Genomic DNA, 27,648 nt, shown 5'->3' on the forward strand with positions numbered 1-27,648 from the left:
TGGCAATGTCTAGCCCACATCTACTGGTGCCTTTATGTTTTTGTGGAGCTTTTTTCTGTGCTGCAGAATAAAGTTATTTACTTGTGAGAAATACTGGTCTATGTCAGCCCCAGCCTAAGAGACCAACAACTTACTCTGTCCTTGGCAACACGACAGGACCTGCCACTACATCATCCTGAGCTGCTCCTGAATGTCTCCAGCATATTCTGTGCAAATGTGTTTTTCTCTAGTGCTGGGCCTGTAACCTTTCTTGGCTCCTCTTTTGTTATCCCAGAAACACACACACTATTCTGGTACCACACAGACAGTACCAAGATTGCTTTCATGGAAAATGGGATCATTACTTTGACAGCTGACTAAGTTGTGGAGCATGTTCTCTCTCAGTAATAACTGCAAATACTTTATTTTCTCCTGATTTCCTACAAAAATGATTTACAGAGGCAGGAGAGATTAACCAAACCCAACTTTAACCAACTTTTCTTTAATTGCTAAGACTTTGAGCACACATAGTTCACACATTCATCCCTGAATACTGTTTGTGTTTCTGGGAATGGTAAATTGGCAGTGGATAGGTGCCAGCAGTGTCTCAGTAGTGCTGCATTTGCAGACACATTTAGAGCACAATCAGATTTGAGAAATCTCCTGCCTTTCTCTGTCTGATATACCCTGGAGCATTAACCTGGACAGACACAATGGCTCAGGGAAATCTTCCAGCACCGAGTGGGATGGATCTGCAAAGATGAGAAAAACTTCAGGAAGGAAAATTAGAAGGAAAATTGGTGGACTTGGGAGGGCTTACTGTGTTACAGGTTTGTGTGTAACTGCAGCCACTCCAAGGTGTGGGATGGTTTACACTTGGTCTCCTTACATTCCCATCTTCTCCTACCTAACACTGCTATCAAATGACAATATGGAGAGACGTGACAGATTTCAGTCATGTCTTGCTGGCAGAGGAAAAGCAGAAAAACATGGAGCATCCAACTATAATGTGCAAATGCAGTTGTATTTCTATTTCTGGTACCCACCTGCTCAGCTCTCACAGGTAGAGGAGCTCACCTGTGTGCCTGGTCTGCAGTTTGCCCCTCTGTGTCAGTCACTTTAAGGACTGAGACAACTGTGCATATATATATATATACATATATATGTGTGTGTGTGTCACTGTGAGGCTAAGAAGTGGTGAAAGAATACAGCAACATGACTGTTTTTCTAAGCAGCAAGAAAGAGCAATTTATTGAAAACCTATGGCATATTTATAAGGGAGATTGTGAAAAACTAAGTAAAAAAGACTCATTGGTCAAAGAAGGGAGCATCTCTTTGAAAACATTTTTTTTGCAAAATATCATGCTACACTCACACAACTTGGTGGTCAACACCAGGTGTCTATCTGTGTTTTCTGTTTTTCCTTGGTTTGTCTCTAGGAAATATTCCCAGCCTGGAAAAGATCCAGGCTGGAGCTGAGGAAAGCCAACAGCCTGGAAAAAAACCCAGATTAAGTTTCCCATGAACCATCAGCAGTGTCCATATGTGTGTGTGTGTGAAGCAAGCATGTGTTCAAATGTACAGACTCACACCTAGAACTTCACACAATTGCCACCAACCCCTGCTGAGACTGCTGGGTACCACTTCAGTGCAAAATGATGTGGAGAGGGGAAGGGTGTTCTGTTTTTTTAATTTTTCAATTTTTTTTTTTTTTAGAAAGCACTGTTAGCTATTAATGATGGCCTATGGCTGCATACAGGGATGTTTCTAGCACTTCTTTAACTGGTGAGAACCCATCTCAGATACGGTGAGGGTTATTGCATGGACACTGCATGCTACACCCTGTTTCAGTGTGTAATTCTGCATCTATTTGTGCTCACATCAAGCACAAATTGAACCTAGGTACCACCCACGCTCAAGGTAGGAGAAAAATAATATTCTGAAAGTGTTTTCAGATAGTTCTTTAAATTCTGCTGGGTCTAGAACCACATTATTCCAAAGTCTGTGTAGAAAGAGGAATAAACAATAGAGTGAAGCACTTGGGACAGCCAGCAAGCTCAGGGGAGTTTTTCCTGTGTGTCTGCATTCCTCTAGCATTTTTCTCTGCAGTTTTTAAACAACAATTAAAAGAAATCTCTTTGGAGGAAGGATACTGTTAAAATGTGCATTTTTTTAGGTCTCTGGGTCCACAGTGCTGAAAGGGAATTTTAAGTGTTATGATGTATTTAAATAAATGCTGTTGAAAAAGCTGAAGTTTCCCATTTAACACCTGTATTGTACTCTTTGCAGCATCTTTTCAGGATTAAACTCTTTCAGATAGGGCTTTTTGTCTAAATATATATATATATATGTGTGTGTGTGTATATATATATATATGTATATATAGATGTATATATATGGAGTTTCTGCAAGGGGGACATTTTTTTAATACATTGTTTCCTCTCAAAACCCTTTTATCTGAAAAATTCTCCAGTAACTACATTTACCAATAGGAATTTTTCAGGGACATAAATCCCATGCAGAAAGATGCTTGAGCTTTCCAGTGAAAAATCATCACAGCTGAAACAGGAAGAAGGCCTAAAATCAGGTTTTGAATGATTAACAATAAGAAAGGATGGATGATATTTTTGCAATATTCATTAAAAAAAGCAGCTTTATTGAGGCTGACAACCAAAGGGTTTCCCTGCACAGTAAGAGTGTGAGCATCTCACTGTGAGAACAGACATGGCTCATTCAGCAGTGCCTCTTTCTCTTCTAATGGAGTGAGTCTGACCCCTGTGCATTGAACAGGATGCACAATGAAAGACAAAAGAGTGTCTGTCATGACAATTTCTTCTCTGTTTTGAGGTGACAATGCAGCAGCCATCTCATTGTGTTCTCCCTAGTCATTATAAAACACAAGATGTGATACTTTCTCCCCCATTCTTTCTTTTGTTAGTTTTTTGTTTAAAATTAATATGATGGATTTGGGGAAAAAAAATCTTTGATTCCCAAACTGACTATAATATGAATACTGCATAGGGCTGGAAAAATAGGCAGGATTTCAGTCCTCAGGTGAAATGGTTAGATAAGAACTTTATTTAATATCTGCTTAGTATGATGAACTTCACCCTTGGTTTGCTTCCAAGGCTGGCTGGGAACCTCACAAGTCATCAGTAATTATCATGTTGAATTTGCAAAAGATGGGTGAATGCCAGCCCCTTAAAGAAGGAAAATGCAGTGCCCATACTTTTGAAAGGAGGGGGAAAGAGCCAGAGAGTTGCAAAGGTGTCAGCTTAGTTTCAATTTCAGAAAAATTATAGGAAAAAAAATCATCAAGTCAACTATTTTTAGGCACCCAGAATTAGAGGGGGGGAAAAAAAGCAAAAGGAAACACGGGTTAGTCTGACAAATCTTTCTTTTGCCAATCCTAATTGCCTCATGTGACATGGAAACACTTTGGTAGAAGGGAAGCAAAAGATGTCAAATCTTGGCTCCTAGCAGTGTTTTGAATGACATGCTCATCATCCAGCTGGGAACCACAGGAGGGGGAGAGCAAAGATAGCTGGAAGAGTGTAATCAAACCACAGTTTTTCATGAGCCATTGCCAAAAGGAAAGATTCTTGAGCAGACTCTTTGGAGTCTGAAAATGCTAATATTTTCTTTACTGTTCTAGTCTCAACAGGGTATTCAAATTAAATTTGCAGACAATAGGGAAAAAAAAAAAAAGGATTAATGGGACTAAATGGGGACCAGCAACCCTCCTGAATGCAAGATTTGGAGATCAAAATGTTCTTGAGACTTTTATATGAAAAAGTATGATTCAGGGTCTTACGTTTTGAGAGAACAGCCACATAAATACACATAAGGGAATTGAAAAATTAAAGGATTTGGTGATTTTTTACTCAAATTCTGTCTGATCTGCAACCTCAGGTTGCTGCAATAGCTGATTGGGATGCAGAGAAAAATGTCAAGCTGGCATATCAGGTGAAATGAGTCTCCTGGTACTGATACAGCCACAGCTCAGGTATTTCACATTTTCACTTTCACATTTCTGAGCAGTTGCCCACAGATTAGAGGAGAGATTAACCAGAGAGTTGAAGGTTTGCTCTGAGTAAAGAAGAAAAATCCCATGAGGGACAGAAGTTTTTATAGGTATAAAAGGCAGCTTCAGAGGAGTGGGGAATCACCTCCACATTCAGATGGGAAGGTCAAACAATGAGTTTAAATGGCAAGAGATGAGTTCCCAAGTGAAGGAGGACACACACCTAAGCAGCACTAGGGAGGGTTTTTAAGGGTGAAATTTAGAACCAGTTGCTTAGTTCTTAAAGGAAGCTCCTTCAAAAGAATTGGTGGCACAATTCTCAGTAATAGCAATACTGCCAGGAGTAACAGAGGCATTGCTGATTTTCCTTGGGCAGCAGGAGGGTCTATGACCTCCCTGCCTGGAGTCCCTGCAGGTCTCTGGTGGTGGGTCTCAGAAGGGACACAGAGCAGGAGATGCCAACATTGTAACTTGCCATTGCTTTTGTTCAGGATGAATGAAACAGGATTTTACCTGGTAAAAATTTGAGTGTGTTCTTCATGTCTCTCCTTTTTCCTGACTTATATTTATTCAACTGCTTAAATCAAGTTCTTTGGGTTCTTCCATTCCTAAGATAAACAACACTTATTGCTTTCTGACTTCAATAGCCAAGCTAATAAAAATCCAGTTGGTAGACTTTATTCTTTTTAAACTTTTATGAACTGAAAAAGGAGAGCAGACTGTTTTATGCTGATGCACAGTCATTGGTGGTATATGAACATAACCTGTATCACATCCTGCCAGACAATGCTTTATTGTTGTTATTGTCATTTATTGTTCAGACTAACTGGAAATGCTGCCACTGTTTGTTTAAAATCAAATTTAGTAATTCTGCATTGATCTGGAAGAAAACTGTTTAGAAGAAAAACGTGGCAACAGTAAAGAACTTTAAAGCTATGCTAATAACCTTGCCTAGACTATGCCACTTCCAATGTTTTTAGTTACAATATTTTATTGTAATACACATGCAGAAACTATTCTGAAGCTTAGAAGAAAACTCTAAAGTGTCATTAAAAATACTACTCTGAGGTATTGCTGCATATATCTACTCCTATCCAAAGGAATAAAAAATGTAGATGGTTACCAGAAGCTTAAAATCCAGCAGCTATATAACTTCTAAGATAAACAAAAGTCAGCAGCATATGGCTCAGAGTGATAATTCTCAGAAACCAGCACCTCCCTGTATCACTAATACCAATCTAAGTTTAAAAATAGCATTTCTGGTATGAGGATCCCCCATTCAGCCCACTCTTTATTCTCTCTACATCATGGCAAAACCACAGAGGGCATTCACTCTTTGCTTGCATTCCCCAAATTAATTTTCTTGGAAGCTCTGAAGCTACACAAAAACTTTGCCCAAACCAAGAGTTTAGTGGGGCTGGGACAGCCTTGTCTGTCCTGCTGCCTTTCCAGACCAAGATCTTCTTATCTGAAATATGGGTGAATTCACATTAACCTGAGAGGATGCTTCATCATGGGATATGGGACCCAGGAAATGTGAGCAAGTATAGAGGGAATGAGGAAAAAAGTCTACCCTGCTGTAGCCATAATCCCCAATACCCTTCCCAGTGAGAAAAGCATTAGTATCTCCACTGCCTCAAATGCCAGAGGGCTTCAGTAACAGCAGAGGGCTGGGGAACATTTAATATGTTAAATTTTTTAGCATTATCATGCACCTCCATCAAATAAATCCTTTAGCCTGTAGCCAATGTATCTCTGTCTTTTTAGATCTTGTGAGACTGCAAGATCTTTGGGGTAGAAATTCTATCTCCATGGTAAAATATCCTGCAAACTTTAACATATGATTTAAAAATAATGATATGGCCAAAGGATTTCAGTGTCTTCTCAACTGCACACATTTAGAACAGCTAAGGTTTAACTGGCATTATTCAAGGCAGAATGGAATCCACATCTCACATTCCTATTCTGGCAAAGTTTAAGCTCTATTGCAGAAAAGTATGGCTAGTTAATTATGAATCTAGTTGTCACATAGGAAAAAGGGACACAACAAACCTTCTGGCTGATGAAGACAAGTAACACTGCTAGGGAGACCAACAAACTTTAATAAAGGGGAGGGCAATGGGTGCAAGGTTAGGTCTCTAGCAGCCTCTGGTGGCTGTTCAAATAGAGATTTATTATTTTTTTTTAAGTTCATGGTTATGCAAACTTTTTTATTTGATTTTTTTTTCCAATTTTGATTTCATGCAGTAATATGAACAACTTTTCTGTTGTGAAAAAAGTGTCTTTACTTGTAAACTCTTTGGTTATCTCTGGAAGTCTATTGTTTTGTTGGAAATTTTTTAATAGAAGAGGTCACCTAAATACATTGGTGTATTCAGCTAGCAGCATCTAGGTGAGAGGTAGTCATGGTAAGTGACTAATTACAAAGGTTAATTCAAATGGTTTTGAACATAGATTTTTGGGTTGACTATTATCAATGTAAGCTATATCAACACACTGCCTTGAAAATTAATAACCCTGCCTTTTAATTTTATTGAATGATATTGTTTCATAATAGCAGTAAAACACTGCAGGCAGTAGATTCCTACAGGATTATTTATCAGCTTTTATGTCTCATGTCACCCCTGGAAAATGCAGTAATTTTTGTCAGGCTGTATTTCTTAAACATTGCAGCTGTCATCCACTTCAATTGCTGTAGTAAAGACTGCAAACCACTAAGAATTGCAGCTCCTGTTCTCACAGACTCCTAATTTCCTAGCACAGTCTCGCTTTAGTGGTCAAATTTTCCATGTTTGGTCTATGCACACAGGAGTGAGTGTCTGGAACAGAACAACACCCCATTAAGATGTTTTTTTTTCCCAAGGAAAACACCCTAGAGGAGGTTACAACACTCTTTTGTGCATGTAGACTGATCCAAGTGTTTAGACACATAATTGCTTGCACAAAACTCTACCTGTGACTCCTGTGTGCTGCCCCAAGTCATTCACACTGGTGCACTGCTCCTTTCAAGGAAAATTAGAAAGGTGAAAGTCTGTTCACCACTAAAATCATGCCTTTCTGTATCTTGAAATGTCATCAAAATCCCACCTTGAGTGGGATGCATGCAGGGCTGGGTCAAGACAATGTGGCAAGGGTCATATCCTTTCCATCTTAGCCCTAAAACCCAACCCTAACACTGGTCTAACTCCTCCCCTGTCCTCTCAAACAGGCATCTGTCACTCCTCCATACAAACTGAATTTGTTCTGCTCTGGTTTCCTATCCAGATATAAAGAGTAGCTTATGTTTTGTTGACTAAGTCAACCTCAAAGTTAGATTTTTATAATCAATGTATTTCAATTAATACTTCTCCCTAAAACTGTACATCAGGCTTTAAGGACTTCTTAATATCATCTTCTGAGCTGGTTTTATTTTTTTCCTTTACCTCCAAAGATAGGGTATTTTTGAAAATGGCCAAACATTTCAAATTGACCTTTTCTTTACATTCACGGGTCATTGAACAGTAAGTCCTTCAGACAATCCTAAAAATTCTTGTTTGTAAAGCAGAAAGGTTGTGTCACTTAGAAAACATGCATTGCATATGCATAGAAGAAAGCCATGTATGATTTTAAAGAGGAACCTTAAATACAAATTTATCTGCTGATACTTGTTCTTAAAATTTCTGCTAACATGGAACAATAGAGGCAAAAAAACATCATTAGAACCAGTCAGGAAGATGCAACATGGAGCTAGAGAGACTCAAACCTCCCTTTCTGTAACATGATCCAAGAGGAATTCCACTTTACAGAGCAGTGTGGCATTTATCAACCCTTTCACAAGATTGTAGCAGCAGGTGTATAACCACAGTGAGACAGAAACAGCCTTTAGCACCCCAGATTAGAAGAATGACCTGCCTGGTTTTATGTTGGAAATGTTTAACCTATGGGTATGCCTGCAGCATCACTGCAATGGCACGTGGAAGGGAAAGCTTGGAATATTATCCTGTGGCTGACATATCACTTATTAAAGGAACTTTCATTTTTAGACACTGGTGGAGGATAAGATTTCCAATGAGAGACTGTAATGAGTTTTACATACACGAGGTCACCTTGTGTGCTGTGCAGTGCTGGAGAATTAAGGGCAGAGGTGTTTGCACAGGGGGGAAGGATAGTGAAATTGTAGCAGAGATCTTTGGGCAGGACAAAGGCCAGAGTTAGCACCAGCTGTGAAACTGAAAGAAATCATTATTTTAAGAGCTACTGAAGTATTTTATTCTTGCTTACTAATCTTGGTGATATAATGGGGATCTATGGTGATCTGGCAGTCACAGCCTTACAAGAAAATCATTAATCCTACACCTTACTCCTACTCACACAACTTGTGTGTCATTGTTCAGCATTCAAAAGATATTTTTATTGTTGCCTAGAGCCTATGCAAAATTATGTTCTGTTTTCTTTTTATTTCTTTAAAGAAGGAAAGGTAGAGACCACTGACTTCTTAGTCTTATTAATGGCTTGACTGATGGAGGATATGAAACCAACATTTAAAATATATATCTGAATAGGAGCATTTTGTTTTGAAACAACTTGATTTTAAGTGTGACCTGAGAAAAGAGCCTTAGCAATTAAATATCATGGAGCACAACTGTGGGAACAACTAAATCACATTTTCTTGACAGGAAAGTTTTTCATCAAAAGCATGTTTACCCACTCAAAATATAAGCTAGAAGTATGAAAACCACTGGCTGGCAGCTGTGGGTGTTGTAAAGTTCTGTGCACAAAGGACCTGCTCTGGTTTCAGCCTTGTCCTGCCAGCCAGTAAAATCACTGTTCATGGGAAGCAGCCCCTCCACAAGACTGTCACAAAAGGCCTTGCTGTGCAAGCAAACATGAGCAAGCTTGTCTCTTCTGCCATCTGTTACTGAGACCGCCTGTGACTGCTGAATCATTTGCTTCTCTTAGCTGGCATCTTCAGAAATGAGGGTTTGCTTGTCTCTCTGTCTTGGCTCTGAGTGTGAGTGAGGATTACAGGCTGGCATTTGCTGTCACATTCTGGAAGAGAGATACAAGAAGACAAATGTGTCAAGCCTTGGTTGTTGAAAGTTTAGGATAGAGAAAGAATCATGTGAATCTTAGTCTTGAAGAAGAGAGGGAATAGGAGCAAGGGTTGAAAGCCTCCAGCTTGCTGTTTTGAAGGCAGAGAGAGGAAAATCTGAGCAGCAGCTGATTGAGACAGCTGAGTAAAGAAGCTACAAGGTAAAAATAGCAGCAGGCTGTCAATTAATCTGCCAATGTTGGGCATGAGTGAGAAAACAGCAGGAGGCTTTGGGAGAAGCTGAACCAGGGATGCTGTGTGGGGGAGGCAGCTCTGCTGTGAGCCATGAGCAGGAGCTCACAGAGGAGGAGCAGGATGGGCTGGGTTTATACACTCACATGCAGCTCTGGAGACACAGCTCAAGTCTCACGTTATCACAACTTCAAACTGAATATTTGTGTATCACTTTTATTACAGAGATATTCAGAGTTATTTTATGAAGGGACACTTGCAGATTTCTGAAGTCCCTCTGCAGCACAGTCTGTCTGCCCCAGGGAACAGGATGTCACCCACCACAGCCACTGAAACACATCACTTCTAAATGTGCAGCACAGGAGGTGCTAAACCCCAGTGCCATAGGGCTGGGTGTCATGGATTTTTCTGTAAATGCTTTTGCCCATTGAGTAATGACTGCAGTGCACAGGCATATCTGATGGATGGCCTGCTCAGCATGCTGATGGGCCAAGGATGGAGCTCTGTCTGTGTTTTGTTTGTTCTTTCATGAATGCCAATGCTAGTGAAGGGTTTTGCAGCGAGAGTCTCAAGCTGTTTATTTACACAGTAAGAATAACATAAATATTTTGAAGTGTGTCTCAAACCAGTATTCAACAGAGACAGTAGATATGCTCAGCAGAAAAAGCTTGGTATGAGCAACTAGGGTGTCATCTGTGATTGACTCCAATTGCAGCTGCTGTGAACTGGGGTATTTGAACCTGTGATCTTAATTGTGCCACACACATTCTTGGATAAAAAGTGCTATAAAAATGCCAGGAGTAGCTATTCTGTATTTTTACTAGTATTTTATCTATATCTTTTCACTTTCACTGTTCCTGAACTGCCTGAGGTGAAAAAGTCAGCCTGTGCCTGTTCAGAGAAAAAAAGTACAGCTGTGGTTGCTGAGCTCAAGTTTGTAATTTAAGAGCAGGATGCAGGGATGGAGTGGGCAGGTCACTTCCTAAGCCTGCAGCTCTGCAAGTGCACTGCCTTTGTGGCTCGGAGCTCACTAATTCACTGCTAATGCAGCAGCTGGGCTGACACTGGCTCTGCACCAGCTTCTCTAAACCCCCAGCCCACCCCATTCCCACTGGAGCAGAGCCAGCCTGGGACAACACTGGCTTCTGGGTTCGTAGGGAATGTGAGTACCACCCACAGCACAACATGCACAAATGAGAGCTGGGCACTGCAATGCCCTGCTCTGCAGCAGGCAGAAAGAGCTCTCAGAAAAGAGGCCCTGACCCCCAGACAAGACTGGGTCTGACAGGACACCCCAGGAAAACAACTATCCCAGTGCTGCCAGACACCCTGCATGAGTGCTGAGGCTCAGAAGGAAAGCAGCAGCATCCCCCAGCATCACACCTGTTGCATTTTAGGCTATAGGAGAGCAGTGAAAAGGATAATGCAACATAGCTCCTTGTGCAATGGAGGAGCAAAAGAAAGAGAGAGCTTTATTTAAAGAAACACCACACTTTATATAGGGTAGTATGTGAAAAACAAAATAGAAAAGACTCATTGGTCCACTAAGGCAACACCTCTTTGAAAAAATGCTTTCTGCAAAACATCACAAGACACTCACACGGCTCTCACACACCCTGCAGGTGTTTAATCATTGTTATAATTTCTTGTCCTGGCAAAGCCTGAGAAACTCAAGGCCTCCAGGCAGCTTTTTCCCTGATTCCCAGCAGTATCCCATGATAACACCTCAGCCTGCAGGCAGGGCGTGTTTGGCTCATGGACACAACTCAGGGGTCCCAGCAGCTCTGCTCTGCCCATGGCTCCTGCCAGCCAGGAGGTGGGGACTGGTTTAGCAGACGTCTCCTCCTTCCCTGCAAACCCACCTATCCTCTCCTTTGGGAGAGGAATTAATTTCTGCTGTTTAAAAGGAAGAAGCAAAAGCAGGCCCTGCTGGTCAGTGAAGATGGAGAGCTTTTTAGAGGTTTCTGTAGGAACAAAATCCATCTCAGCCAAAACAGCTGAGACACGGTGGCCAGCAAGGGGCTAGCAAAGGCAGCATAGTCTCCCCCCTTCAGAAACCCTGCAGCACAGAGCAGGGAAGCACATTCCTCTAGCCCAGAGATCAAAGCACTTTTACTTCTCCTTGTGATTTTATTCCATGGCTATTGAAGAGCTGGGCCAAGTGGCCATCATGTGCATGTTGCCTTTGCTGTTTAGGGATCCAGCTCAGAGGTGTGGAGAGCTTGCCTTAGGCTGACTGTCAGAGTGAGGCACCAAAATCTCTCCCTTCCTGGCCTGTGCCCAGCTGCCTTCTTCATCAGGAGAGCTGCTCTACTTGATGGGGTGTCTTGGTAGAGAACAGCCTGCAGAGCACAACAATCAGTGGCCAAGTTATCCCAAAAGTTATCCCAAGTTATCAAGCTCTGATACCCAAAATTCTTGCAGCACAGTGGGAAGTGCTCACTACATTTGTGTATTCCGGCTGTTTCATGGGCTGTGTACAAAAACTAGAGAGATTTAAGTGTTATGCATTTCAGTAATTAAGCATAAATCACATTTTATTCACTGGCTTGGTGCAATAATCACAAAAAAGAGTTCTTCCTGTCTCTTACTTATCCTTATGGAAGATCTATAAGGTGAAAATTGAACTATTTCTATTTCTTATTAATTAGGAAAGGTACTAAATGCAGAGGAAAGATGTCTTGCTCAGAGCTTAGAGATGACTCCCTGTGGCTTCCTTGGGCAGGGAATGGCCCCAGACACCCAATTATCTCCATGACACACACACCTTGTCAGAAATCTCTCATCACCAATGTGTTAGGATCAGCTGCCCTCTTGAACACTTAATGATATCAGTACCTGTTACATGAAGGCTACATATGGAGTGGCTGCTCTGCTATTAAAATTGGGGTGGCCACCATGGCTTAAAATCCAGGAGTTTGGGCTAACTTCAGAGGACATATTTGTCTTGAACTTTGAAAACCACAGTGTCCATGATTATTGTTCAAAACTGAATAAAGACTCATGCAAAGACATGCCAGAAAGACGAGAGCCTCAGCTGGTGTTAAATTACCAGTGCACAGTGCCCCATCTGCCACTGAAATACAGCTGCATGGTGCAAAGTGACAAGCACTTGGTGGCTGCTTCCTCTCACAAATGTCCACAGGATTTCAATCACAAAAAAGAAATTTGTCCTGTCCATATGGCTATAATTCATTGGCCATTAATCTCCCAGTGTTTACATGTTGATTCCTCCAGAGTCTAATCTCAGCCTGTAGCTGCCAAGCCATTCCTTGGAGGAAAAACAAGACTGATCCTGCACTCCCCAAGACTCTCTCAGCCTGTAGGCAATAAACAAGAGTGAGGCCATAAGTCAGACATGTTGTCAAGTCATAGGAACTGTGTCATTTTTACCAGCTTCCCACATGTCTGCCTTGGCACCCAAAGGGATCCTCACAGCAGTTCTTCCTCTGCTTCACTTGTAGTTGCCACTTAACAGGGACTGGAGAGGAAGAGCTTCCAGCTCTACCCCATTTATCTCCTTCACAATCAGGTAGTTAACTGAAACACAGGGACATGCAGGGGTTGTTTGTTTGGTTTTTTGTTTTTTTTTTTTTTTCTGATAAGGAGAAGTTGATTATGAAAAGGACATCTGTGACATGAAATCAAATTTTCCTGAAGACAACAGAAGAGAGAATACCAGGTTTTCACTCCCTATTTCAGCCAAAAATTCCATCCCCAACGACTCAATCTACATTGCCCAGCCAACAAAACTCTCAGTTAATGATCCCAACCTAAATTATTCTGTGATTCTCCATGGTGTATATGGGCTCTTCTGAGCCAAGTGTGCCTTTAGTGTGAAAACCCTTTGCACAGAGTCGTGGTTACACTGCATAAATAAAGTTTTTGTACAGTTACTTTATAAATGAAGAATAATGGTTCTTCCTGATTCCTGAACTGCACTTTCAACAGGTCCTAAAAGAACCCATTTCCCATTTGCAATCAGGTATTGGTCAATCATTTGAGCTCAGCAGTTGCAGCCCAGCCTGTACACATGGTAAATTACTCCACAGCAGCCTGTATTGCCTCACTGGGGTTTTGTAGGAAGGAACCACATATGCAGAATCCTTTTCTGCCCTCCTGTTCTCAGAACTCTTCCACTTTTTAGTCAACCTCTTCAAAAGCCTTAGTTTGGTTTTGCTTTCTTAATTTAAAACTTCCCTTTCAAAATGGAAATTTTTCAGGGATTTTGAGGGGGAAAGTGGGCAGAGACCTGTGAAGTCTCCCTGCTCAGACCTGTCTTTTTCCTATGTTGCTGGCTAGTTTGCTAGCTGAACAAATGTATTTTAGATGCTTGAAAACATTCCTAGTTTACCAGAATAACTGGTCAGCATAGCCCTATACGTGACCCAGTGCTTTTCCCAGCAGCAAAAATCAGGTGTAGCTCAGGCCCATTCTTAAAACATAATAGGCTGTGTCACCAAAGATGTTTTACCAACAAGCAAAATGTAATTATCACTTTTCCAAAGCTGAAAGGCTTCTTTGACATCATTTGACCTTTTAATGAGAATAAATATGTTTGTAAACGTTGCATTCTTTGGAGATAACAGTAAAAAATATTAAGCACTTGGTGAGAATAAATTTAATCACTTGTAAAGGAGGTCTCTCTGAGTGTCAGTAGTTTTCTACCTGCTATTCAGGGCAATTTATATTTATAATTAAATTAAATTAGGTTATGGTGTTATTTTTTTTTATCTTATGTGACACTGAAAAGTGGATCATTCATCAAATCCTACAGAAATCTGGGATACTGAATTCTGACAAACTCCAGGGTGGTTTCATTTCTTGCCTCTGGTGTGAAACCATACCTGTGACCTGCACCCCCCTCAAAGAGAAACTTCCACAAGATGACTCTAGACATGCTGACCTCTCTGGCACTCACACATGATGATCATCTCCACTAGGCACATTAATTAGTTGCTAAACTAATTAACTGGAAGTCACATAATCAATGCCAGATGTTTTGGAGTTGTTTCATTTTGGATTGCAACTGCTACTGGGTTCCCAAATTTATAATCCTGAATGTTTTTCCCAGGAAAGGCCAAACTTCAGCAGCTTGAATTCTTCCATCCCAAAGCTGGGGCTGTGACCTCACCACCCCCACACCATCATTTCTGGTTGGACTTGTGAGTTTGGATGAGATTGAAAACTATTGGTTAATTTTCTATTTCCCTTCCACAAAGAGATACCTCTGCCTTGGGAAGAAGCAAAGCAGTATGTCAGGGTTGGTGTATTTACTGCTAATGTTTAGATCCATGTGATATTTAAAAGGAGAACTGAGGGATGGAAGGAGGGATTTGTGTCAGTACTGTGGTGGGTTTTTGGGGAGGAAGCTCTGTGGCTTCTTCAGGTTTTACTGAATATTGCAAAGGGGAGATCTCTTATTCAAATGATGATCATTATCTGCTCATGAGCTCAACACCAGGTTTTTGTTTTTTTAATTTTACCTTCAGGCTATATTAAAAAATGTTATATTTTCACTGGTCTTGAACTACTGTTCATAGACACAGTTATATAGTGTGCCAAGATGTGCTAAATTTATCCTCATATGGGCTTTAATTACATTGTATACTTACTGCAAATTAACCAAATACAGTGGAATTTTGTTGGAGAATTGATGTCTTCTTAACACCCTGACAGTCTATAGCCATCAAAGACATTGAAAGAAGTTTATCAGATATAGGTGTGACTGATTTAATGGGGAGGGGGAGCATTTGTTCTTTTAATTGCCTTTCTCCAACATTGTGAATGCAGTGTGGTTTCTTTTGAGCCAGCAGCTGTTGGTGTCACAGTGTTAATGTGTTTTTTCCTCTTGGGAGCCATTGGTTCTTGCACCCTCATCCTTCCTGGCTCTCCTCACTGGCCTCAAACACTCTCTTAAGCCATTTTTATGGAACTGCCATGGCATTGCACTGCATTTAAGGAATATTCTGTCTTCTCTACTTTACAGCCAGAATAGCAACATTACTCTCAAGGTACTGTTCCTTGGTGTTATGGTTTTTATTTTGTTTCTTTCTATCAGTTCTATTTGAACTCTTTGGTATTTATTTCTTTTTGTTGGACAGTTGGTGGACAATTTCTTTGGCCAATTTTACTTGATGGATTGCTGGGATCTGCACTGTTTCTTCCCCTAATTTTACCATAATTTTTCATACTTCTCACATTGTGACAGAGACACTATCGCAGGGCTGACAGTTCTGGCAGATGTCTGTGACTGGCTCAAGTGTTCCTCAACACCTGCTGATTTTTTTTCTCCTGTTTCTAGTTTAAATAATCCCCCATAACCTTGTCAGTTTTCTGTGCCAGTTGATTTGTCTTACTTTCTTTAAGGTGGAACTATTCCTCACTTACAAACTGTCTCTTCCCAAATAATTCTAGTGAGGCTATTACATTCATGTTTTTTCTTCTTCATGCTGCTTTTAATTCATTAATTCAGGCACCAATAATTCTACCAATCTGATTCATAATCAAGCAATTTATTTTCTTTCATATTTTGAAAAATGATAGGAACTGCACCCAACCATCACTCTCAATGCACTAGATGATAGGTAAAATCTTCCAAGAGCAACATCACAATTCACTATCACCTATCATGAGCAAGCTAAGTAAGCTAAATGCAAATTTCCTCTTTGTAATTTATTTCTTTTAATACAAACCTGGGGAAAGGTGCAGAGATAATTTGCAGCCTACTCTGAAAATTAAGATAAGGATTATATCAGACCATGAACTGATTATATTTAAAGCTATGGGACCCCCAGTGGCAATATCCCCCAGCTGTTCCCTCTTATTTACAGCAGCACAGCTCTGGCTTCAACACTGCAGCTGGTGCTGGCAGCTGAAGCCTCACAGCACAAGGGGAGAGTGAAGGGGGTGGGAGCTCCAGGCAGCTTCAGTGCAGCCTTTTGTCCTCCATGGTCCAAGGGAGGAGCATGGGGGGGTTAAATTCCAGCCTCCTCTCACCATGGAACTCGGGCACTTTGACTTCTGTGACCTGCAAATGACCAAACAACTCTAACAGATGTTGAACTCCTAATTAATGACATTTTTAATGAGCTAATCAAATGTTTCTGCAGCTGATTTGTGTGTCAGTACAGTGACATGTCATCTAGCAATTAATTCCTCATGTGGCCATGATCATAGCCACTGAGTGTGGATGCTGTTCTCTAAAGGAAAGGAAGTTCCCTTAGAAAATATTTCTATACTGTAAGATTTCTTTATCACGAGGGTTTAATTTTGTAGCTCTGAGCTTGCTTGTCTCTGTCTCCACTATCTCCTCTGTGTAATTTAGATTTAGGTTCAATAGGAACTGCTTCAAAATGAGTAACTGGTAGCTGACCATAAGAAGGCTCAGACTTAGGCAAGGTAGCCTTTGTTTAGTGTTGGCTTTTTTTTTTTTTTTTTTTTTTCCCTTTGATAATTGTTTGTTTACTTATTAATTTTTTTTTTTTTTTTTAATAGCAAATATTAGGACAAAAATAAGACAATGGTAAATGGAATGGAAGTACCAATTAACTCCAGCCAGGTGACTGCATGGCTCAAAAGCATTTTAAAGTCAAAAGTTTTACATTTGAATGCAACAGTTCAAACCAGCAGCAATGCAAGGCTGCTGAGTGAGTGCTGCTCACATATTTACCATGTATTTATCCAATACTCACAGGTATGCTCTGAGTTCAAAGTACACATCTGACTGCCTGCACATTCAGCTTAACTAAGTGAAGTTATGCAAATGCATATTTATTTTACATTTCAAGGAATACAAATAATCATTATTTTATTCATACTTTATATGCATATTTGTTAATTCTCTAATATACCACACACTACTGAGAGTTATTCCTATGGGAGTTAGTGTGCTGCCAGTACAATTTCTTGACAAAGTGGTTTTGGGTTTGTTATCTCCATTGATATTAAACAGTCAAAAATGTTTCAGATTGTTGACAGGAGTCCCCAGTACCCTAAATGCTGTATCCCATTATATTTATGGAGGAACTGGTCGCTTGTCCAGCTCTGGAGTTCTCAGGAGAGACACAGATCTGTTAGTGGGAGTCTGGAGGAGGGCCACAAAAATGATCAGAGGAACAAAACATTTCTCAGGTGCAGAAAGGCTGAGGAGCTGGGGCTGTTCCACATGGAGAAGGCTCCAGGGAGACTTTATTGAAGCCTTTCAGTACTTAAAGGACACTTACAGGAGAGATGGGGACAGACTTTTTAATAGGGCCTGTTGCAATGGGACAAAGGGTAATGGTTTTGAACTAAAAGAGGTTTAGATGAGACAAAGGGAAGAAACCTTTTACAAAGAGAGTGGTGAAACACCAGAACAGGATGCCCAGAGACAAGGCAGATGACTGGATCTGGAAACATTCAAAGTCAGGTGAAATGGGGCTGTGAGCAAACTGATCTAGTTGAAGATGTCCCTGTTCACCAGAGGGGGTTTGGACTACACGACCTTTAAATGTCCCTTCCAATCCAAACTGCTCTGTGATACTTAGGTCTAAACAATATTAGAAAAATGCAGTCTATACTCATCAAAGAATGTGGAAGTTTCACACCTGTTTGTTTATTAACAGATCATCATAAATCTTTCTTTTCATAGGCTAGTTTCCTCAAAATTAAAACCTTCTGAGGTGCTTCTTTTAGAGAAGCTTGTGTGTGTGGGTGGAGGAAATTTTTTCTTACTTTTTTTTTTTTTTTTTTTTTTTTTGTCTTATCGATTTGCAATGTATATTTTGCAGTTCAGTGTTACATATAGGAAAACACAGAACTGAAGGAGATGTGGAGTCAGGACACAGCCACCCTTCCCACCTCACACTGACAATATCAGGTCTGTGGGCTGTAGAAAAGGCACTCTGGATACCTGTTACAGAATGGGAATATTGGGACTGGTTGTTGTATAGACTGGTAAATTGGATCTCATCTGGTGAACATCAACACTCCCTATTTAATAAATAGAAGGATTTTATTTTGTTGCTTTAACCTTCTTGATACCTCTGATTTTATTTTGTCACTTAAGACTTGTGCCAGACTGGTTTGTTGACATCTGCTATGGTGGGATGAGCAGTGAGTTGCCAGGATTTCCACTGACAGGTTTATTTAATTTTTTTACTGGGAGAAGCTGTGTACTTTCCTAAAAGGAAGCTAATAATGGAATAATGAGGGAAATGAAAGGTCAAAGATAGTTCTTGCCCCATGTCTTTATTTCTTTAGCCACTAAGCAGTGATTTTAAAATACATTTCTGTACAGTGACCTTGGCATCAATTCCTGCCATGATTTCACCACACTGTCATCATGCCATGGTCTCAAAACGTAAAATACTTGACTACAGGAAATCTGACACTACCCATATTACAATAACTGCAGTAAAGTAAACTGCAAAACAATATGTTTCATGACAGTGGAAGCAGAAAAGCTGCTAGATGAATTGGATTCCTTTTTCGATGAATCTTCTATGGATCAGTAGGTTTATTCAGAGTTACTTAAAAAGCAGTTAACATTCCATTAGCAACAAACTGTGATCTGTGTCAGCAGCAAAGCACTGTTCAGTCATTTATTTTAGAATGAGCAGTCATTGCAGGGAGAAATAAAATTATGAAATGCCTCACAAGCAAATAAATAGTAAGGCAAAGCCAGGGATTTTCTCTCTTATTCTCCTCCTAGGAATATCTATTCTATCTATTAATATACAGCAATTTTTCCCAATGTTGGCTATCTGCAAGGTGAGTCAGAACCTACTATTTCTTCTCATAATTTGGGTTTGTGATGAAAGAGAAAAAAAAGTGAATGCTCAGATTTGGCTGCTGCCATGGTATTTCACCAAAGTAAGAGCATTGCTGGTTCAGCATTATGCCCTCTGCTAACCTGGCACCAGCCCCAAAGAGCTGCAAGGAAAGAATCCCATTCCTGCAGCAGGAATGGATTGGGCACTGAGCCACCATGGGCTCTCCAGCTCATCCTGATTGCCTCTTATGCCTTTATCTCCCCATTCTTATGACTCAGACAAAATCTGCACTGGCACAGGACTTAATGTTTGGCTCCTATTATTTTTGATGGGCAGTTTTGATATTTCCAAACCCTTTCATATCTTGTGAAAGAGATCAGGTATAAAACAGCCTTCGAGTGTCACTGATACCATGGTATGCCAGACATGGGCAGAACAAGCATGACTGAAATCTGTGCCAAACCCTCTCCAAGCTGAGCTGCCATGGGAGGGCATCATAAAGACATCTCCACGGTACCCTTGAGTCATTCTCCTGTGTGCATTGTGCCAAACCAAGCTCAGCCAAACATCAAACAATTACAAACTGCTCTGACCATTGCTCTGACTGTACAGTCCTGCAGCCCCCGAGGGCAGATTGTCCCCACTGCTCCACGTGTCACACAAAACCAGGAGCTCAACAGCTGCAAAAGCTCCACTGGATTGTAACAAATTTAAATGTAGACCTCATTGCCAAAGTAACAAGTTCTGTGTTACACAATGACATTGCCTCATAAGGTTTTAGTCCTTGTTTTAATTGCTCTGATAGATGGATCATTATAGTCATGCATAGAGAGAGAAGAGAGGAAAAAATAGAAATATAAATAAAAAAATATATAAATAAACACATGGTGACTACACTGGTTAGACAATCAGCATTTCTGCTAGGCCACAAAAAACATGGCACAGCTGACTTGTGTGTGGTAAGATTTTGATTAAAACATTTGGCCATAAATGCCATATTTACTTTGAAAAACTTGTGCTTTATGAATTAGGTATTTCTATAAATTGAAACATATAACTGGGGTTGGTATAAGTTATTTTAGATCCCTCATTGATAATCGCATTTATAAATTAGGAGTTATTACTTACAGTAGTAACTTGTACCTCCTCATTTCCCTGAGATTCTGCTGGGCCTAGAGAGATTAATGTGAAGGCAAAAACTCCTTATTTCATCCTTTTCAGAAGAAATGGATCCTGATGGGCATTCTAATGTGGAGTAACAAACTTTTGGGGTTTTCTTGTTACTGGTTTCTGATAGAGGCTGCTCTGATTTGGCATGAGACCACAGAAATCAATGGGAGGGCATCTCAAAAGCCTTAACTCCAGGCTGTGTTCATTCTCTCCCATTGCCTCTTAAGATGATGATGATGAATAGTAATTTAGAATTAATGCAAAGCTAAATGATTTGGGCTGATTTTTTCCAGCCCTGAGTCCTGACTGCAACAATTATGTTTAGCTCTATCTCAAATAACTTAATTCCTCTGCAGATTACATTTTTGGGTACAGCATTTTATGATGAGCAGCTTGCCCAGCTCTTCCAAAGCTCACATTTAATGGTGAGTCCAAAAGCTTTGAAATGAAATCTTTAAGTAAAAAAATCCAGCATTTTGTAATCTTTTCCATGTCAGACCTTTTCTTCCAGGAGTCGAAACACTAATATTTTCAAAATGGCTCAGTAAAAAGGAGGAAGCAAGTAATGAACGCAAGTTATCATTCTGGAATTCTTCCAGTGCTGCTTCTTAGAAACTGTTTTCTTAAGAGGTATACTTGGAATTAGTCCTTGAATTACAAATAATAATATCACCTCAGTGATTGAAGTGCAAGTTATCAAGCTAAGAAGCAAAAATGACTTTAACAGTTTATTTAGTCACTGTAATCCATAGATGCATGCACTTATTTTTTAACACTGTGTATGTTACAAACACACAGTTAAATGGTCTTTCTTTAAATCACCTTTGTAAGTGTATTCTTAATATCAAAAGAAAGATGCTTAGCTCTGTTTAAATTGTAAGAAATTAGAAAAATTTATTTTTATATTAGGTCCAAATTCAACTGACAATGGCATATCTTGCATAGCTCAGAAGTGACCTTGTACACATTGAAAAAAATCCATCTAATTTTGTCCTGTAAGCACAGATTATGCATTCATCTCTTTTAAATTTGATAATAGAAATGATTCTTTTGAAAACACCCCTCTGGTACAATTTTATTGCAAATTTTCCCATGGATGTTTAAAATCTTTAGATGTATGACAGAATGTGAAATCTACTGCATATAGCAGCAAGTGCAGACAAGTAAATTGGGCATAAAATTTCTGGAGTGAGAACCATGTAATTTTTAAGTGATTCACCTCTACGCCACCTGCTAATCCATTTCTGGAAGAATTACAAAATTTTGCTCATCTTGCAAAAAGTGGCATTTTAAATAGGAAAATGTAACTTTAAAGGAGTGAAACAAGGATAAAAAGCTTTTACAAAAAGATGTTGCCAATAAAATATTTCCTGAACACTGATCATTAGTTGTGAAATCATTGCTGATCCATAAGATCTGATTTCTTATGTCAGAGAAACGCTTCATTTATATATGCAGATAGAGTCTTCCTATGAAATCCAGCTGCATTTGTGCTCTCAGCAGCATTTAAGATAAATATTTCAACAGCTCCTTTCTCAATGTCTTCTAGAGATATCAGTATGGACAGTATTTTTCCAGTGTTGTGCACTGAATTTATAAAGCTGATTTTATTCTCACTTCAGATTACCTGATTTCTTACCAAAATGGGGTACCCCGCATTTAGAAGGAGGTATTAACCAGCACCATTGCTGTTTTATGTGTTCCAAACATTTTCTCTAATAGCTTCTCTAAAAATGTGTGGCATAAACAAAATCCTCAAGCACATTGTGTAAAAGGGGTTTTATTGGTGCTCATTTGCACTGACCTACATAGGCTGTTCTCAGGCTCCCCATTCCTGAGCAGTGATGTTCATTCTGTATTGGTGCCAAGAAGGCACTTAATCTGTGCCAAGCCATCTTTTTGTCAAAGTACATTTTGCTATCAAAATAAAGACACAAATATAATCAATGTTCTGTCAGTAAAATCTGGAAAAACAATCTCAATGAAGAAAGAAGTCAGGAGTTACCCCTCCAATGATCTTAAAAAGCATGTCTGCATAGATCTAATTTTCCACATTATATCAAGAGCAGAGAAAGCCTGAATTCCCATCTAAAGAATGAAAATACACTAGGAATAGCACCTCTGATTTGTTTGTTCTAAGAAGAAAAGGGAAATCTGTCTTCATTCCTCACTGACTTCTCATAGCCTTCTATATGTTAATATTCTAAAACACTCTATAAAATATACCTGACATAAAATTACTGCAGCAGGACATTTTTCACTTCTGTACTATGTATAATTATCAAAGATTTGAAATGTTGTGGGATGAATAAAGTAAGATTGTGATTTTATACACAGCAAAGATGTCCTAATTAATGAAATTTGCCAAAGCAAGAAAAGGTAAGGATTTTTGGTGCAAGACAACAGAGATTGTTTTTTCTTGCTTGGTTTGCATGGATTTAATGCGCTGAACATCACACAGAATGTTCACTGAAATTTCCTATTACAGTCTTATTAAAGCAACATCCTTTAGAAAGCAAAGCATTAGGTTGAGTGACACAATCTTCAGATATATTTTTTTAAACTCAAAATTTTTTCTCTGAATTTGCTGACATCTGTATAACATAAAAAAAAGTGTTAGGTATCCAAAATATCTTCTAGAAAAACAGGAACATTACTAGGGCTCAGGTGCTCTGAATCTTCTATATAGAACATACAACCCATGCATACCATATTTGCTTAAAAAAAAATTTAACAAACCATCATTTATCTGCAGAATTTATTTGTTCTCTCACCAAACAATTAACAGACTATAACTTTCTCTGTTTTTTCCTAAGGACCAAAGGTGCTCCTTTGATTGGTGAGGATGCTCCGGTGGTTATAAGTTTCAGATTTTCACGTATAAAATTGCGCTGTCGGACTGTGAATGATCCTATGTAGCTGCTGGTGCAAACTACTTTTGCTGCCACTGTAGGTGGTACAGTCTGTGGAGGAAGTCCATTGATTACATATGTCCACTGCATTGATTGTGTCTGAAAATAATGAACAGAAAAGGAAAAAATAATTATAAAATATCATGAAAATTCATCAGTGATTTAAGATGCAATATTGATTTCAAAAGATATTTGTCCTTTTCCATGTAATGCACTGGAACAACACAGAATGAGAATTGCACTCCTGGAACAGAGAACTGAAATCACATTAAGCTTTATTCAGGACCAAGCATAACAAAGCTGAGACATTTACTTTCCCTGGCTGATGTAAAATCTCTTTTTTATTTAAAAATCCCAGAAGTCTGTATGTTTTTTTAAGAGTTCTGTATGTTTTTCAAAGGCGACTATCCCATACAACAACATAAATGCCTCAAGTTTATACCACAGGATTCACTTGCAGCTCTGCTATCTGTAACAATGGTATTATCAAATGGTGGGATTTTCTCATTGAAACAATGAACAAAACTAAGTGAAAAGGATTCAGAGTATGCACAAGAGAATTGAAGCTTCATGTTGGAATCTCCAGTTTGAGGCATATTTTTGTGGATTGAAAATGACACTTTTCATTTGCTATATCTTTATAACTGGTCTCTGGGAATGGAACATATGTTTCCATGTCATGTCTTGTAATGCTTGAATACTTGATTCTTCCTGAGTACATGGTCTTTATTGTTACTACTGTCTTGAGTTGCAATAGAGGATGTGGCCAGAAATGTGTATTCTGTCACCATCTGTTGAATCTGGGTGGGGCAGTGACCCTTATCTCTGTGGCACATACTATCTTCTAACAGGCCATCTTTAAAACCAGCTGGGACAATCATCTTTTTTCCACAACCTATGCTCCCTCCAGGAAGATATCATCTGCTAATGGGCCATTCAGTCCCACTGCATGACTGATAAAATTACATCATCCCACTGGGAGATGCTCCAGCCAGGGAGTGTGAGGGATTCTTCCAGGGGCGGCCGGCTGCCCGCCGAGGGCCTGGGCTCCCAGCTGGGCAGGCCAGGGACCAGGACAGCTGTACACTGAGCTCCCTTCCCTTTCTGGGGAACTGCTGCTTCCCTTTCTGCAGCAATCCAGTGCTCCAGGGCCTCCTGCTCCTCCTGCTGCTGCCTCAGTGCCTAGATCTCTGGCACAGCCTTGCTCAGGGGCTCCCTGTTGTTCCATGTCCCCAGTGATGTGCAGTCCTCACTGGGGACAACAGGACCTGCTGCCTCTTTGTCCTGCAGAGAGAGAGGCTGGGGAGGCTCCTTCTCCTCACATGTGTTGTCCTTTGGAACAACCACCATGGTCTCTCCTGCTTGCAACAGCTCCCGGTAACTCCTGCTGTCCTCTGGAATGACCTCAATGTCCTTTCCCACTGAGGACATCTCCGCAGCAGTCGGGTTGTCCCCTGAAACGACATTGATGCTCTCTTCCACTCAAGACAGCTCCTCTTCACTTGCACTGTCCTCTGAAGTGACCTCTCTGGCCTCTTCCACTTTGGACAGCTCTGGATCAGTGCTGCTGTCCCTTGGAGAGAGCTTGATGGCCTATCCCACTTAAAAGAGCTCGTTGTCATCTTCCCATGGGGACAGCTCTTGATCACTCTGGCTGTCCTCTTGAAAGAGCTCGAGCTCTTCTATCACTTGCAGCAGGCTCTTGTATGTGCCCTTTTCCTCTTGGGGACATTCAATGCCGTTATTCCCTTTGCCTGGCCCTGTGCCCCTGAGGCTGCGCTCCATGGCTGCTGCCCCCGTGGGGATGGGCGGCACAGGCAGCAGCTGCCGGCTCGGGAACACACGGGCTGTGCGCTCCTGGGCCACCCTGAGTGGGGGCAGGAGCACCCTGGGCAGGGGGGTGTATGGCTGCGGGGGACAGGGGCTGCAGGGCTGCCGCCCCCTCTCCCCTGCACTGCTCAGCCCTGTGCCCCGGCTCTCGGTGTCCCTGGGGCTCCGTGGCACAGGCGGCAGTGGTGGCAGCTTGTCCCCACACAGGCACACGGCCTGGCTGTGGCTGCCCTGTGCCGCTGCCTGTGGCTGCCTGAGCTCCACCTCTGGGACCATGAGAAGTTGAAGATTTTTCGCTGCCACCTTTGGCTGCCCTAGGTGCACTGGGGGCAGCTTGACGGGCACTGGCGAGGAGCAGGATGAGGATGAGGTGTGGGATGGAGACGGCTCCCTTGGCAGAGCAAAGATCCTGGCCTTCTCCATTCCCTGGCCTCTCCTTCCGGCCTCATCCCCCACACTTGGTCTCCTCCGCAGGCTCAGCAGCGGGCCTTGGGTGGCCCGGGAGCTGGGCTTCTCCATCTTCTCCATCAATTCCTCCGTCTTCAAGTGCAGATGTGGCATCCAGGGAGCTGCTTCTTCCTCACAGAGCGGCGCTCCTGAGACTGAGCACTCCAGGGTTCTGTGCCCCTTAAATACCCTGAAGCCAGGGTGGGGCTCCCTGATGTCACAAAGGTTCCCTGGCTACCACCATGTCCCATGTCACAAAGGACCATGACGCGAAGCGCCCGTGTCACAAAGGCCACCCCCGGCACTCCATGGGCAGCGGCACAGACAGGAACTGGCACGGAGCAGCCCCCAGACCCGTGGCCTTGTGGCCCCTGCTGTGCCCAGAGCCCCGAGAGGCTTTGGCCACACTGGCACATGCCAGCCCCAGCCCCAGGCTGCAGAGCCCTGGGTGTGCAGCTGCGCTGGCCAGGGCACGAGCAACTGGCCACAGGGACGTGCCAGGGACTTGTGGGCGTGCCGCGGGAGGCCAGGGACCAGGGGCAGTTATTGCAGACCTTCCAATTGTAATATATATCATGATGTAATTATCCTGCCAAGTATTGATGTTTAAGATAACTGGAGCCATCAGGAAAACTACATCTCAATGCCTGCTTCCCGTAAGCCAAAATCTGCATTCACCAAAATTCATCATTTCCCAGATGTGATTTTGTCCAGCCCAAGTCAGAGAAAGAAAACTACATGAATACGCAAAACAACGAAAAGAAGGAAAGACCTGTGCTCCAGGCTAGGAAAGATTGTCTAAAAACAGGAGTGACCAAGACAGCATTTCTGAACCTTGGGGGATCCTATGTATTAGAGATCGGAGCAGAGCATGTTCACCCGGCGCCGATCCCGGGCTCGGCGCTTTTTGATTGTGGCCATCAAGGACCGCTTTTTGGTCGCAAATTAAATTATCTATTAATTTGATCATGTTTCATTTGGCCTGACCTCTTTACTATCTATAACACAAACATTTTTCTTTCATAACATCACTTTAATTTTTGAAATAAGGTCTTTAGTCCTAGTCTCTAGCACTTTCCTGTCATTATATCTGGAAAAAGGTATATCACAGGGTTTTAGTTTTCTATTCCTCTTTTCTTTAAACCTCTCCCCCAAAACTACAAATTAACAACAGAAACATTACATACCCAAAAGATATTACAAAATGTCAAATGACACAACATTATGTCCAGCTTGTGCAAAAGGACAAAGCATTGTATGCCCACTTTAGGCATAGACTGTCATCAATTCCCTCACACTTAGTGACTGAAAATCCCAGGTTTTAAGTTCGGGGTATTTTTCCTCCTTCTGAGATAAAAACTAATAGAGGAATACTGAGTAAAAATATGGCGTGTATAAGTCTATTAAAATATATTCATACAAGTGAAATTTTTATACAGAGCATGAACATCGTACACAGACCACACCAGACTCTCAGACTTTGCAGTCTCATGGCAGGGGAAATAAGTGAGTGGTATTTCCAAACTCCCAAGATCTGCCTTTCCACAGGACACAGTAATCACACACCTGGATGTGTTTCCAGAGCAGGTTTTTGGTGCTTTCCTGCTGTGTTGATCTCCAGGGACACAGCTCACAGAGTCACTTTTCTCTGCTGCTTCCAGTCACAGAGTTTTATCATTACAGCAGGAGTTGTACTTTATGGAATTTCATCTCCCATTTAAAACTAACTTAATTCTTAGAACAATCAATTGTAGATAGAAACATTACACCTAACACCAGCATCATTGGTCATCTGAGGAAACAAAAGGTCAGAAAGGATGATGTGCTCTCAATTTGCTCTGGAAAACTGCTACAGTCAACCCTCAAAGCTGCTGAGTCTTTCCCTCAGCTGTCAGTGCAGCTTCCCCATGGCTGGATTTGTGGCCATTTGCTCATTCCAGTGTGAGCTCCCTGCTCCTGCTCTGATGCAGGGCACATCAGCACCACAACCAGATTTGGTCAATAGAGAGGTGCCACAACACCCACACAAATTGTGACAGATTTTCACACACCATAAATGCTATCAACCATCTCCAAAGCACAGTATGTATATTTGTCTTGTTACTTATTGCATTCTGACATTTAATTATGGTCTAGATAAAGCACTACAAAAGCCACAGAGATGATTAGTGAATCTTCTTCACCCCCAACTTTCTGCAGTCATCCCATATTTACAGCAACATAGAGAAGAGGGAAAAAAAGCATGATAAAATGCTTCTTTGACTTTAC

General features: G+C 41.1%; 1 protein-coding gene across 1 annotated transcript in view; it reads right to left on the reverse strand.

Moving 5' to 3' along the window:
* Nucleotides 1–22,935: 22,935 nt before the first annotated feature.
* Nucleotides 22,936–27,648, reverse strand: part of CFAP47 (cilia and flagella associated protein 47) — a 258,137-nt gene continuing 253,424 nt past the window's right edge. The window contains exon 64 of the mRNA XM_079305151.1: nt 22,936–23,202. Within this exon, the coding sequence (XP_079161277.1) occupies nt 22,981–23,202 (222 nt within the window). The 3' untranslated portion in view covers nt 22,936–22,980. The remainder of the gene's footprint in view (nt 23,203–27,648) is intronic.

This window comes from Erithacus rubecula, assembly GCF_903797595.1.
Source record: "Erithacus rubecula genome assembly, chromosome: 1".
Lineage (NCBI taxonomy): Eukaryota > Metazoa > Chordata > Aves > Passeriformes > Muscicapidae > Erithacus > Erithacus rubecula.